At 34.5% G+C, this 12,838-nt stretch overlaps 2 protein-coding genes across 2 annotated transcripts in view; one reads left to right on the forward strand and one right to left on the reverse strand.

The window, feature by feature from the left end:
• The window catches only part of LOC107708299 (ras-related protein Rab-27A), a 21,143-nt gene extending 15,128 nt beyond the window's left edge, over nt 1-6,015 (reverse strand). Inside the window, exon 1 of the mRNA XM_016512487.1 lies at nt 5,875-6,015. The gene's annotated coding sequence lies outside the window, so the exon portion shown is untranslated. The remainder of the gene's footprint in view (nt 1-5,874) is intronic.
• Nucleotides 6,016-8,690: 2,675 nt separating this feature from the next.
• LOC107708293 (GPI mannosyltransferase 3-like) overlaps nt 8,691-12,838 on the forward strand; it is an 8,484-nt gene continuing 4,336 nt past the window's right edge. Inside the window, exons 1-5 of the mRNA XM_016512481.1 lie at nt 8,691-8,907; nt 9,670-9,799; nt 9,888-10,005; nt 10,080-10,184; nt 12,458-12,625. Coding sequence (XP_016367967.1) covers nt 8,796-8,907; nt 9,670-9,799; nt 9,888-10,005; nt 10,080-10,184; nt 12,458-12,625 — 633 coding nt within the window. The 5' untranslated portion in view covers nt 8,691-8,795. The remainder of the gene's footprint in view (nt 8,908-9,669; nt 9,800-9,887; nt 10,006-10,079; nt 10,185-12,457; nt 12,626-12,838) is intronic.

Raw genomic sequence — 12,838 nt, forward strand, 5'->3', positions numbered from 1 at the left:
TCAGCGGTAAATCTCCATCACGTGCGTGCTTTCACATTGAGCAGCATTAACTACACAGACCCGTTGTTCACTGACGAGCTGCGCAAAAAATCGCGCGAATATGAACGTGGTGTTGCGCAGCTCGTCTGTGAACAACAGCTCTGTGTAGTTAATGCTGCTCAATGTGAAAGCCCGCAGGCGATGGAGATTTACCGCTGATTAAAGAACCGGCTTTACTGACAAGATGCGCGTTAAATATCGCATGCAATTTATCGTGCAGCCCTAGTTAAGATGCAATTTATTTTTGTGATGCAAAGCTGAATTTTCAGCATCATTACTCCAGTCTGCAGTGTCACATGATTCTTCAGAAATCATTTTACACTATATATATATATATACTAGAAAGAGCACATGCATCACCTCAGGCCTGACAGCTATTTTAATAACAGTTTTACTGGCTTCACAGCTGAACTAGAGTCAACAGAGTTACAAGTATTGCAGTAAATCTTACCACTGACATTAGTGCTTTGGTCTCAGGAACAAGATTACCCAGAATGCATTTCAGTGTTTATCACAGATGAAATCAGTCACTTCATTATGGCGTGTGTCTTGGAGGAAACGTTCAGTGAAACTGTTTATCTAGACGATTTGCTATCTTACACACAGCAAAACTTCTAGTTGTCATGATGATATGCAACTAAAGGATCACAAACTAGTTAGAAATGCATTTAACAAACTAGTAACAGCATGTATAGGAGCATGTCTAGTGGTCGTCCAAAATACGATTTTCCATTGTTGATGCAGATAGGAAGAATGATAAGAATGGTCAGTAAGAATGATGCATTAAACTCATCAAAAGTGACAGTAAAGACATTTATAACGTTACAAAACTAGATTTCTATTTTAAATAAATGCTGTTCCTTTGAACTTTCTATTCATCTGTGAATCCTGAAAAATAAAATGTATCACAGTTTCCACAAAAATATTGTGCAGCACTACTGTTTTCAACATTGATAATAATCAGAAATGTTTCTTGAGCAGCAAATCAGCATATTAGAATGATTTCTGAAGATCATGTGACACTGAAGACTGGAGTAATGATGCTGAAAATACAGCTTCGATCATAGCAATTACATTTTAAAATATATTCACACAGAAAACAGCTATTTTAGATTGTAATTGTTTTTACTGTATTATTGATCAAATAAATGCAGTCTTGGTGAGCAGAAGAGACTTCTTTCAAAAATATTAAAAAGACCCAAAAGTTTTGAACGGTAGTGTATAAAACAATTCAATGGTATGCACTTAAATGTGGTGAATTTAAATAATTTAACACAGTATTTACTTATTTCACTAAAAATGTGTATTATCCATTAACATTCATTTGCTGGTAGTCTGAAATTACCACGTCCGACAAAGAGACACTGCTATCGCAAAATTAATGCACCAGCCGAGCAACTGAGATGAATGAGAAGACTACTGAGAAGATCTAACCAGGTATATTAAAACCAATGCCTCATATAACCTCAAAATGGACAAATATTGGCCAGTGCATTGGTTTATCACTACTGGAACCTGTTTTGCATGGTTTAAGTGCATGCAACAGCTGATCTTCTTAGTTGTACAGTGCTTGTAAACAAGCACAAAATCACACTGAAATCTGCTCACCTTTAAGACTCTTATTGTAAAAGGATCATTTCAAGACATGCAACTCCTAAACGCGACTTTTATGTTTTTTGTGTTTTTCCGTAAATAATGAAGTTTATTACAGCTACAGGAAAATCGCGAGAAATTAGATGCTCAGAAAGAGAGTTTTCACTTTCTGGAAAGTGTACCGATTTGCAAAAACAACCTCGTCTTTATGTGCTATATAAGCATGAACACAATCCCAGTGTTAGACACGCGGTGAGTGTTCGGCTGCATCTTCTGATGGTCATTTGACACTACGTGAACTTCTGAAGACCGGCTGATGCCTTCATTTCAGTCAGACACATCTACATATCCTTCAACAATCACCGGTCTTGTGCAAGAGCTCACCGAAATGCTTTGAGTTCAGCTTCCCGTCCAACAAAAACAGCCCTGATGAAGACGCAGGCTTTTATCAAACATTCCCAGCAGAGCTCTGACAAGCTGATTTTTTTCTTTGTCCGCTTCCCTCTTCTCAAGCTGTATGCGTGAAAGACAAAACTGCTGTGCATACCTAAAAAACCTCATAACCTTTGACCTGATGTGAGAAACGTAACAAGAAGAGGATTTCTTTAGCCTCTTGGATATTCACATTTTAGCTATAACCTTTCAGTGATGCATGAATGATGCATGCTACAAAAAACAAAACAAAACAAAAAAACCCAACAACAATAAAAACTTGAGCTGGCTGAACTTTAATCTAGGAAAGTTTCTTTCAGTCTAGCCAGAAAAGACTCTGTGGTCTGTAGATACTTGTGCGTTGAAGTCATGACAGAAAGATCATATTTACAAGCACATGAACAACACCATAAGTCATAATAATGAGTTGGGAAACTCTGGATTTTGGAGCTGAGGGCGTGTCAGTGAGAAAACAAAGCAGATGCAATGGATGCAGCAACTGTTTTGACAGTAAATTTGTTCAAACTAAACAAATTTAAAATAACTCATTTGCATGCACAAAATATGACTGATCAGTCATATAATATATATATATATATGAATAATGCAAATGCACCTTAATAAACTGAATAAAAACATAAAAAACAAAAACACAGCTGATCTCACAATTGTTCTTTTTCTGTCACAAAAATGAAAATAAAAAAAAGGTTATTGTAACTTTTTTTGATCTCACAATTATTACTTTTCTTAACAGAATTGCAAGTTTAAATTTATTGCAATTTCTCAGAATTGCAAGATATGAACTGAAATAAAAGTCCAAATTGTGAGACGTTAACTCGCAAACTCATATTTTCTTCTGAACTGTGTTCATATCTCACAATTCTGAGTTCATATCCATTCAGAAAGTCATTTCTCATTTTGTGATGCAAATAAGCTTCCATACATTTCTTTCTTAATAATAATAATTGAATGCTTTAATTTTAATAATACAATCTTAATTACTTTTTTTCTCAGAATTTGTGAGTTTATATCTTGCAATTCTGATTTTATACTTTTTTTTATTTTCATAAGCCTGAATTTTGATGTATAAACTCGGAATTGCAAGAAAAATTCAGAATTGTGAGATAAAAAGTCACTATCTTAATTTTTTATCCCATCAGAAAGTCATTTCTCATTTTGTGATGCAAATAAGCTTCCATACATTTCTTTCTTAATAATAATAATTGAATGCTTTAATTTTAATAATACAATCTTAATTACTTTTTTTCTCAGAATTTGTGAGTTTATATCTTGCAATTCTGATTTTATACTTTTTTTTATTTTCATAAGCCTGAATTTTGATGTATAAACTCGGAATTGCAAGAAAAATTCAGAATTGTGAGATAAAAAGTCACTATCTATATTTTTTATCCCATGGTGGAAACAAGCTTCCACATAAAATGGCATGTCTAAGACAGCAATAGTGATGCAAACTGTACTGTTAAGAATTCATCCTGACCACACTCTTAAAAATAAAGGTGCTTCACGATGCCATAGAAGAACCTTTTTAGTCTAAATGGTTCCATTAAGAACCTTTAACATCTGAAGAACATTTCTGTTTCACAAAAGGTTCTTTGTGGTGAAAGAAGGTTCTTCAGATTCTAAAAAGGTAAGAAAGAGATGGTTCTTTGTGGAACCAAAAATGGTTCTTATATGGCATCGCTGTGAAGAACCTTTTGAGCACCTTTATTTTTAAGAGTGCACTGGAGATATGCAAAATTAAATCACTGTCCAATAGGCCAAAAACATTCTTCATTAACAAAATAACGACTCGCATCAAAGCGTGAGAGTGATTTTTGTCATTCACACTCCAGTCCCACTGACAGCTTAAAGGCTCTTTTTGGGCTTTCTGAAGGATGTGGACCGTAAGATTAAACATCAGGCTCATCTAATAACCACCAGCTGGTGCTCATGTGCTCTTGGCATCCTGTCATGTGACTGTCCTGTCATTCCCAGCCCTGCCAAGACTCTACTTAACACGCGCGCGCACACACACACACACACACACACACTGAATACTTTCCGTACCCACTGTATATATATATTTAATTAATTAATTTTATGCATTTAGCAGACGCTTTTATCCAAAGCGACTTACAGCGCTGCTAACGCAATGCTCTACCACTGAGCCACAGGAACTAATATATATATATATATAAAAAGCTTTAATAAGCACTCTCAAATTTGCAGACATTCAAATATGGTGCATTAAGACATGTCTCAAGTTTAATGTAAGTGACATTAAATATTATTGGCCAAAGTGAATTAACATTATTGAAGTATGATGTTAAAGACATCTGATGAAATTAATTGCCTTTTAATTGCATGGAAAAACATGGATATTTTGCAGGAAAAAAGGAAGAAAGAAATAACAGGTTTGGAATAACGTGAGGTGAGAAAATGACAACAACAACAACACATTAATTTTGGGGGGTTGAAATGTTCCTTGAAGTCTCAAACTTCAGTCAAACTTGTACAAAGGGTGTCAAATTCAGAATACCATTGTGATCATGGTAAATTGATTCAAATAATAGATCAATTCTGAGTCATAAACATATGTCTTACACGCTACTTACAGTATTTCCCCAGTTAAGCAAGAAAGAATGGAAATTGGATCATTCAGAAAGGAAATGATCCCAAAACCAGACATTCCTGACAGGTAACCTGATCTGGGAGTGAAGCAGTGTATTTCCACAGGTGAGGCTGGTAAATTCCCAGGTAACTTCTTCCCAGTGTTGGGGGTAAGGCATTTACGTAATCAGATTACTTTTTTAAAGTAACTAGTAAAGTAACGCATTACTTTTTACAGCTACTGACCTTCGATGATCAAATTCAACCATACTAATAAGCAAAAATCACACATTTGTGTTTCATTTTTGTTATTGCTGAATAGTGTTGAATTTTCTTCTCCTGCGTCATATTCTTCATGCAATTTGTTTGAGTTTCATTTGCATTCTCTAGAACAGGCAGGAAAGTCCAATAAGCCCATTTAAATGATCTGAGATTTGTGGAAAATTCTTCTCAGGACAGATTTAAGGAATTATTTAAACAAAATTTCTCACTCTCATGTTCCAAATTCCAAATGTTTTTCCATGCAACACAAATCACAAATTTGCAGAATGTTCTTCTGCTTTGCATGCAACGAAAGTGAACGGGGCAATAAAGCTCATAAAATACACACTTGTGCAGTATATTCCAAGTCTTCTTAAGTTATATGAAAGGTTTGCATGTGAAACTGACTGATATTCAAGTCTATATACATATATATACAGTGGGTACGGAAAGTATTCAGACCCCCTTAAATTTTTCACTCTTTGTTATATGTAAAGCATTACTTTTCATAAAAAGTAACTGAGGTAATTAGTTACTTTTTAGGGAGTAACGCAATATTGTAATGCATTACTTTTAAAAGTAACTTTCCCCATTTTCTTTTTGATCAGATTCAGGTCACAATTATACTGAGATGGCTAGATCTGCTCTAGGATTGAGCCACGTGTGTGTTCAGATACACAACCCCATGAACAGCAGCTGTTTATCACTAAACACACATTATTATGACTAACATAACTACACTACATATACAGTATACGCAACATACATAACATGCATATGAGGTCAGTGTTACATATTGAATATTTATACGTGAATACACTACGCCAAAATGTAAGTCTTAATTAAATAAACGCGTTGACAAGAGGTTATCAAACAGTTAACATCACCTCTTGAAGAGTTTTACGTCGTGAAAAGCTTTACAATAACATTCGCACTTACCAAGTCAGTGATCTGAACGTCTGCTGATCTCTTCGGGTTTTCTTTTTCGAAAATATCAAACCAACTGAGAACAAGTTTAAGTGCGTGGTACTTTTGAAGCGATGGACACTTTGTTTCCTAAAGTTGCTCCCACACCCACATGCAGTGACGCAACACTTCCGGTGCTGCCGCAGCGCCAATCCTACGCGACCCTGGCTAAGCTCATGAATATTAATTAGGTAGCGCTGACGCTGCTTAGAGACCTTCCTGGAGAGACCACCGCGCAAGTAGCGTAATTAATATTATTATGAGCCCAGCCTCCACCATGCAAATTATCAGGCTACTTTGGCCAATCGGAAAGGACTATTGGGCGAACGTCACGTTGCGTGCTTAATATTCATGAGCTAAGCCTTCGCCACAGTAGGATGAGTTCGCTCGCGCCAGCTCTTCTGTTCAGAATGCACGAAAAAAATTTAAATTAATTTTAACTAGTGGCAAGCTTTGGCTGCATCTAAAATAATGTTTAAAATATGTACAAATTGTGCAATGGGCTCTCGAGCTCTTTCAAAACTGTAAGTGTGTGTGTGTAGTGACATCTGGTGGTGTAAAATGTCAAAGGTACATGCAAATGTAAAATTGTTAAAAACAATTGCTGTTGAAAAGTTTCAGTCTCTTTGCTTCTTAATATACTGTGTGGCCTTCTTAAGCATTCATGAATGTTTGCATTTTATGTAAGAGATAATGAGTCCCAAATCTGGATCTGGAATAAAGAAAATCTTTATTCCTTTTATTTGTATAATTATATATGTACATTTTGTTTGTAAATATTATTTTTATATTTCATATATGTATATATATATATATATAATTTGTAACGTTTTCATTTTAACAAAATTATTTTATTATTCTTTATTTATTGTTTTTTAAATAATAAACAACTTGCAGATTCTACAACGATGCAAGCTTAATAATTTTTCAATGTAATTTAATCATTTTCATTTTGCTTTTTGTTTAAATGTTATTACCATTACTTATTTTATTATTTTAAATTTTTATTTATTTATTTGTTTGTACATGATAAACATCTGCTGTCTGTCTATAGTGGGGTCGTTCGGGGTGGAGGGGAACATAAAGTATCATTATATGCGGAGGATTTATTATTATATATTTCCAACCCATCTAAATCTATTCCTGAGATAATTGCTGCTTTAAAGACATTTGGACAAATATCAGGGTATAAACTTAATATGGGAAAACATGTACTATTTCCAATTAACAATCTAGCAGATTGAAACTTAAAACTTCAACCCAGTTTAAATACTTAGGGATAAATATCACCAAACCATGTGTGGGTCTGTATAAAGAGAATTGTTCACAATTACTGGATCAAATAACACAGGATCTACAGAGATGGTCTCATATCGCTATCTCATTAGCTGGAAAAACTAATTTAATAAAAATGACCACCCTTCCAAAAAAATTTATTTCAGTGTATACCAGTAAATTATCAACATCTTGCAGATTCTGAAATAATACGAGCATAATTCAATCATTTTATTTTTAAATGTTAACTAATTTTTATCATTGTATTTTTACACTATTTATTTATTTTAAAATGATAAACATCTTGCAGATTCTAAAAGGAGGATGCAAGCTTAAATTAATAATTTTTTTTTAAATCAATAATTTTGTTTTATACATTTTTTAGATTTTGGTGTTAATTTTTAATTGTTATAATTAAAAAAAAAAAAAATGCATAGAATGGTGTAGAATCTTTTAGTTTATTTGCATTGTTAATTATTAAGGCTCTTTTAGTAACACCATTGACAAAGTGCATGGGAATAACAAGCATTTAACACCGAGCCACATTCAGACTCTCACACAGAATCTTGTTGGACGTCAGATGCATCTTGCTGTGCTTGTTGGCTAGTTTCCGCTCTCTGTTCTTCTGGGTCAGACTTGAGGTCTTGATCTGGTGCAGAGGTTTTCTGGGTGCCTCAACTATTTATTTTTATTTTTATTGAACAGTATCAATTTACACACTCAAATGGGGAACAATAAAATGCATATGACAAAATATACACTTTACCAATCACATCTCCATCATACATAAATGTCCATGTGTGTATATATATATATATCTCTCTATATACAATTGGGTGCCTCAACTATAGGCCTGTAGATATACACACCTCCCACCACTCCAACCAGAGTAGCAAATGCAATCTGATTAAAGGGAATCCGTCTTCCAAACATGATCTTATGTTATGAAGACACAAAACATCCCACTGAAAAGAAAAAAGCAGAAAGAAAAGCTTATGAGATACTACCAACCTGTTCTGGAGCCATTGCATTTTGTATGCATCAGATATTGAGTTGTATACTTGCTGTTTACAGAATTTTAAGTATACATAAATGAAGTACACTGCACAAATAGCCTACTATATGTACATTGCAGCATATCAGCGTGTATTATTGACCAAAGACTTAGGTGACGACGATATTCACTTAAATGGGCGAGGAACGTCATAAGCTCTTAATTTTGTAATTAATATTTCCCTCACTCACCCTGAGGTTTTCAGTCGTTTATTATAACTGAGTAGTGTGAAAAGTGTGCAGGACAAACGACACATGCATATGAAGTACGTTTTCGCATTTCAATTTTTTTCAACATAAATTAATAATAAGATGTGTCGGAACCCATTTACATGAATCACGAAACACATCTTAATGAACTTAAAATTATTATAAACATACATTTTTTTTAGCGTTGTTTTTTTGTTGTTGTCCTTATTACATATTCATGAGGTCCCGCGTGACGTCACCACCCAAACACGGAAATAGACTTTGTTTCCACATTGAATGCACAGCAACTCTCAGCAAATGCGCCTCAAAATGAACACATACAGTTGGAGTTAAAATGCTGAGGCTCACGTGGAGACATGGAGAAGACTCGAGAGCGCTTCAAGCAGAACAAGCCCTCGTGTGAATCACTGAGGAAGAGGAGCTGCATTCTGTACAGCACAGATATCATCACAACACCTCAAACACTCAGTGAGACTTCTGGTCCTGCCATTATTAGACTCACTTTAGAGCTGAATGTGTTTTAATGAGAAGACAAAAGTAGTATTTAGTAATCTTTCAATAACACTAACACTAAAAGTAGAACTAGCATTACTAGTAAGTAACATGAATATTCAGATTTCTTTGCGTAATGTAATATTAATAAAAAAAGTAAAGATCTTAAGCAAGTTCGTGTAGATTTTTCTTTGCATTATTAAATTATATTATTAATCATGAAATAGACAGTGCTGCTCACAAACATCATGTTTAGGTCCTATTTAACCCAAAATCAATAGACATGAGACAATAAATAAAATTGTAAATATAAAGATAAATGCATTTTTTTTTATTAAGGGCTATTAATTATTATTTTTTTTTTTTGCATTGTGACATTATTATTATGAATATTAAGTGGATTTACCCCCAAAATTCTAATTTCAGTCTGCTAAAAAAATATTTCAATTATAATGTATTAATGATCATATTTTTTGAACTGAAGGCAATAGCCTACTTTTAATCAAAAGACTTTAATGAATACTATAATTAATTTATTATTTATATCATTATTATTATTTGAATTTAACCAAAACAAAAATGAACACTTGAACCAAAAATGAAAAGTAAAACATCCATTATATTAATCAGCAGCCACCTTGCTTTGATGATTTTGCCGTCAGCCATTAAAACACATGAATCACTACTATCTATACATGCAAAGATTAGAAATGTGTGCTAACGAAGTGATTTCTGCAGAATTCTTTGGCATCAGCATCACAGTTTTCTCGGTCGTATTCCGCCTGCTCAACTGTGTCCTGCTCCAGACCAGCTTCGTCCCGGATGAGTACTGGCAGTCGCTGGAGATTCCCCATCGAATGGTCTTCAGATATCCTCGTTTATGCACTGAGCTGTTTAGTTTGAATATAATACTCTGGGGAAAAATGTGCAAATGAGATCCTTAACATATTTCTCACTTATGGCTATGAGACGTGGGAATGGAAGGAAGGCATCCGGGGATATTCTTATCCTCTCCTCTTCGCTCTGATGTACAAACTCCTGCATCTGATGAATTATGACACAGTTTATTTATTGGTAAGACTTCAGTGCATTATATAGGCTAGACAGCAGGTCTGATTGTTCTCTAACATGAATACCGGTTCCTGCAGGTGTTTGTGCCGCGTGTTTTCCATGCGCTGCTGGCTGCGTGTGCAGACGTGATGCTGTACAACCTCGTCCTGCGGTGGGAAACTCCAGATGTGGCCAAATGGACAGTAAGACGACAATCTTAAAGGAATACTTCACCCAAAAATGAAAATCCGCTGAAAAATGTACTGTCCCAAGATGTAGAGGTTTGGAGGTTTGGAGAAATGTAGCACTGCATCAGTGTCTCAGCAATGGATGCTCTGCAGTGAATGGGTGCCGTCAGAATGAGAGTCCAAACAGCTGATAAAAACATCACAATAATCCACACCACTCCAGACCAACATCTTGTGAAGTGAAAAGCTGTGTGTTTGCAAGGAACAAATCCATCATAAAGACGTTTTAACTTCAAACGGTTGCTTCCGGCTAAAACATGAGTTCATAATCCATAATAACGCTTCCTCCAGTGTCTCATCTGAGTCAGGAGAGAAATATGCACACATTGAGCTCTGTTTACAAGCCAGAAAAGTCCAAAACCATTCGAAACAAATAAGTGAGTGGATTTTTTTGGCTTGTAAACGGTGTTTGCTCTGTGCATATTTCTCTCCTGATTCAGACCAGACAACTTTTCAATGGAGAAACTATTATTGATTAAGGACTCGTATTTTAGCCGGAAGCAACAGTTTGAAGTTAAAAGCATCTTAACGATGGATTTGTTTCTTACAAACACACAGCTTTTGTCTTCTCCAGATGTTAACTGATGGACTGGAGTGCTGTGGATTACTTGTGGATTATTGTGATGTTTTTATCAGCTGTTTGGACTGAGGGTGAGCACATTTCCAGCTAATGCTCATTTTTGGGTGAAAAATTCCTTGAACAATCACATGCATTCACAAGCTTTCTAAGAAAAGCTCACACTGCAGAGCATCCATTGCTGAGACACTGATGCAGTGCTGCATTTCTACAAATCTGATGAAGAAACAAACTCATCCTAATCTGGGATGGCCTGAGGATGCACACATTTTCAGCAGATTTTCATTTTTGGATGAACTGTTCCTTTTATGATATTATGCAGATACACAATCATTAATTAGAATGCTTTCGTGCTGGTTTGACAAAATTATTTTATTATTCTTTATTTATTGTTTTTTAAATAATAAACAACTTGCAGATTCTACAACGATGCAAGCTTAATAATTTTTCAATGTAATTTAATCATTTTCATTTTGCTTTTTGTTTAAATGTTATTACCATTACTTATTTTATTATTTTAAATTTTTATTTATTTATTTGTTTGTACATGATAAACATCTGCTGTCTGTCTATAGTGGGGTCGTTCGGGGTGGAGGGGAACATAAAGTATCATTATATGCGGAGGATTTATTATTATATATTTCCAACCCATCTAAATCTATTCCTGAGATAATTGCTGCTTTAAAGACATTTGGACAAATATCAGGGTATAAACTTAATATGGGAAAACATGTACTATTTCCAATTAACAATCTAGCAGATTGAAACTTAAAACTTCAACCCAGTTTAAATACTTAGGGATAAATATCACCAAACCATGTGTGGGTCTGTATAAAGAGAATTGTTCACAATTACTGGATCAAATAACACAGGATCTACAGAGATGGTCTCATATCGCTATCTCATTAGCTGGAAAAACTAATTTAATAAAAATGACCACCCTTCCAAAAAAATTTATTTCAGTGTATACCAGTAAATTATCAACATCTTGCAGATTCTGAAATAATACGAGCATAATTCAATCATTTTATTTTTAAATGTTAACTAATTTTTATCATTGTATTTTTACACTATTTATTTATTTTAAAATGATAAACATCTTGCAGATTCTAAAAGGAGGATGCAAGCTTAAATTAATAATTTTTTTTTAAATCAATAATTTTGTTTTATACATTTTTTAGATTTTGGTGTTAATTTTTAATTGTTATAATTAAAAAAAAAAAAAATGCATAGAATGGTGTAGAATCTTTTAGTTTATTTGCATTGTTAATTATTAAGGCTCTTTTAGTAACACCATTGACAAAGTGCATGGGAATAACAAGCATTTAACACCGAGCCACATTCAGACTCTCACACAGAATCTTGTTGGACGTCAGATGCATCTTGCTGTGCTTGTTGGCTAGTTTCCGCTCTCTGTTCTTCTGGGTCAGACTTGAGGTCTTGATCTGGTGCAGAGGTTTTCTGGGTGCCTCAACTATTTATTTTTATTTTTATTGAACAGTATCAATTTACACACTCAAATGGGGAACAATAAAATGCATATGACAAAATATACACTTTACCAATCACATCTCCATCATAATGCAGATACACAATCATTAATTAGAATGCTTTCGTGCTGGTTTGACTCAGTTCTGCTGTGTTTTCTCAGTATTTCTGTCAGCTGTGTTCATGGTTCACCTGGTTCTGCTGCAGCCGGACTCTGACCAACACTATGGAAACGGTTCTGACCACCCTGGCGCTTTGCTTTTACCCTTTACCCGGCTCCAAAACACACAACAGGTGGGTCATTCTTTGTCAACTCAACCAGAAGTCCCCGGCTCAAATTTTTGATTTTGCTAATATTTTTTCTGAAGAAAGATAAACATGTATAGTGATGAAAGCCAAAATATTAAATGTCATGGATAAATATTTACGGAGTAATCCACTGTTTTGTAGAGGAGGGTCAAAATGGCAATTTTCACCTGAGATTCAGAGCCAAATTACAGGGGGGTAAAAATAACTTTAGAAAGATGGCAGCATCATAATGTTA

The sequence above is a fragment of the Sinocyclocheilus rhinocerous genome, unplaced genomic scaffold (genome assembly GCF_001515625.1).
Source record: "Sinocyclocheilus rhinocerous isolate Xijiao unplaced genomic scaffold, SAMN03320098_v1.1 scaffold4431, whole genome shotgun sequence".
Classification (NCBI taxonomy): domain Eukaryota; kingdom Metazoa; phylum Chordata; class Actinopteri; order Cypriniformes; family Cyprinidae; genus Sinocyclocheilus; species Sinocyclocheilus rhinocerous.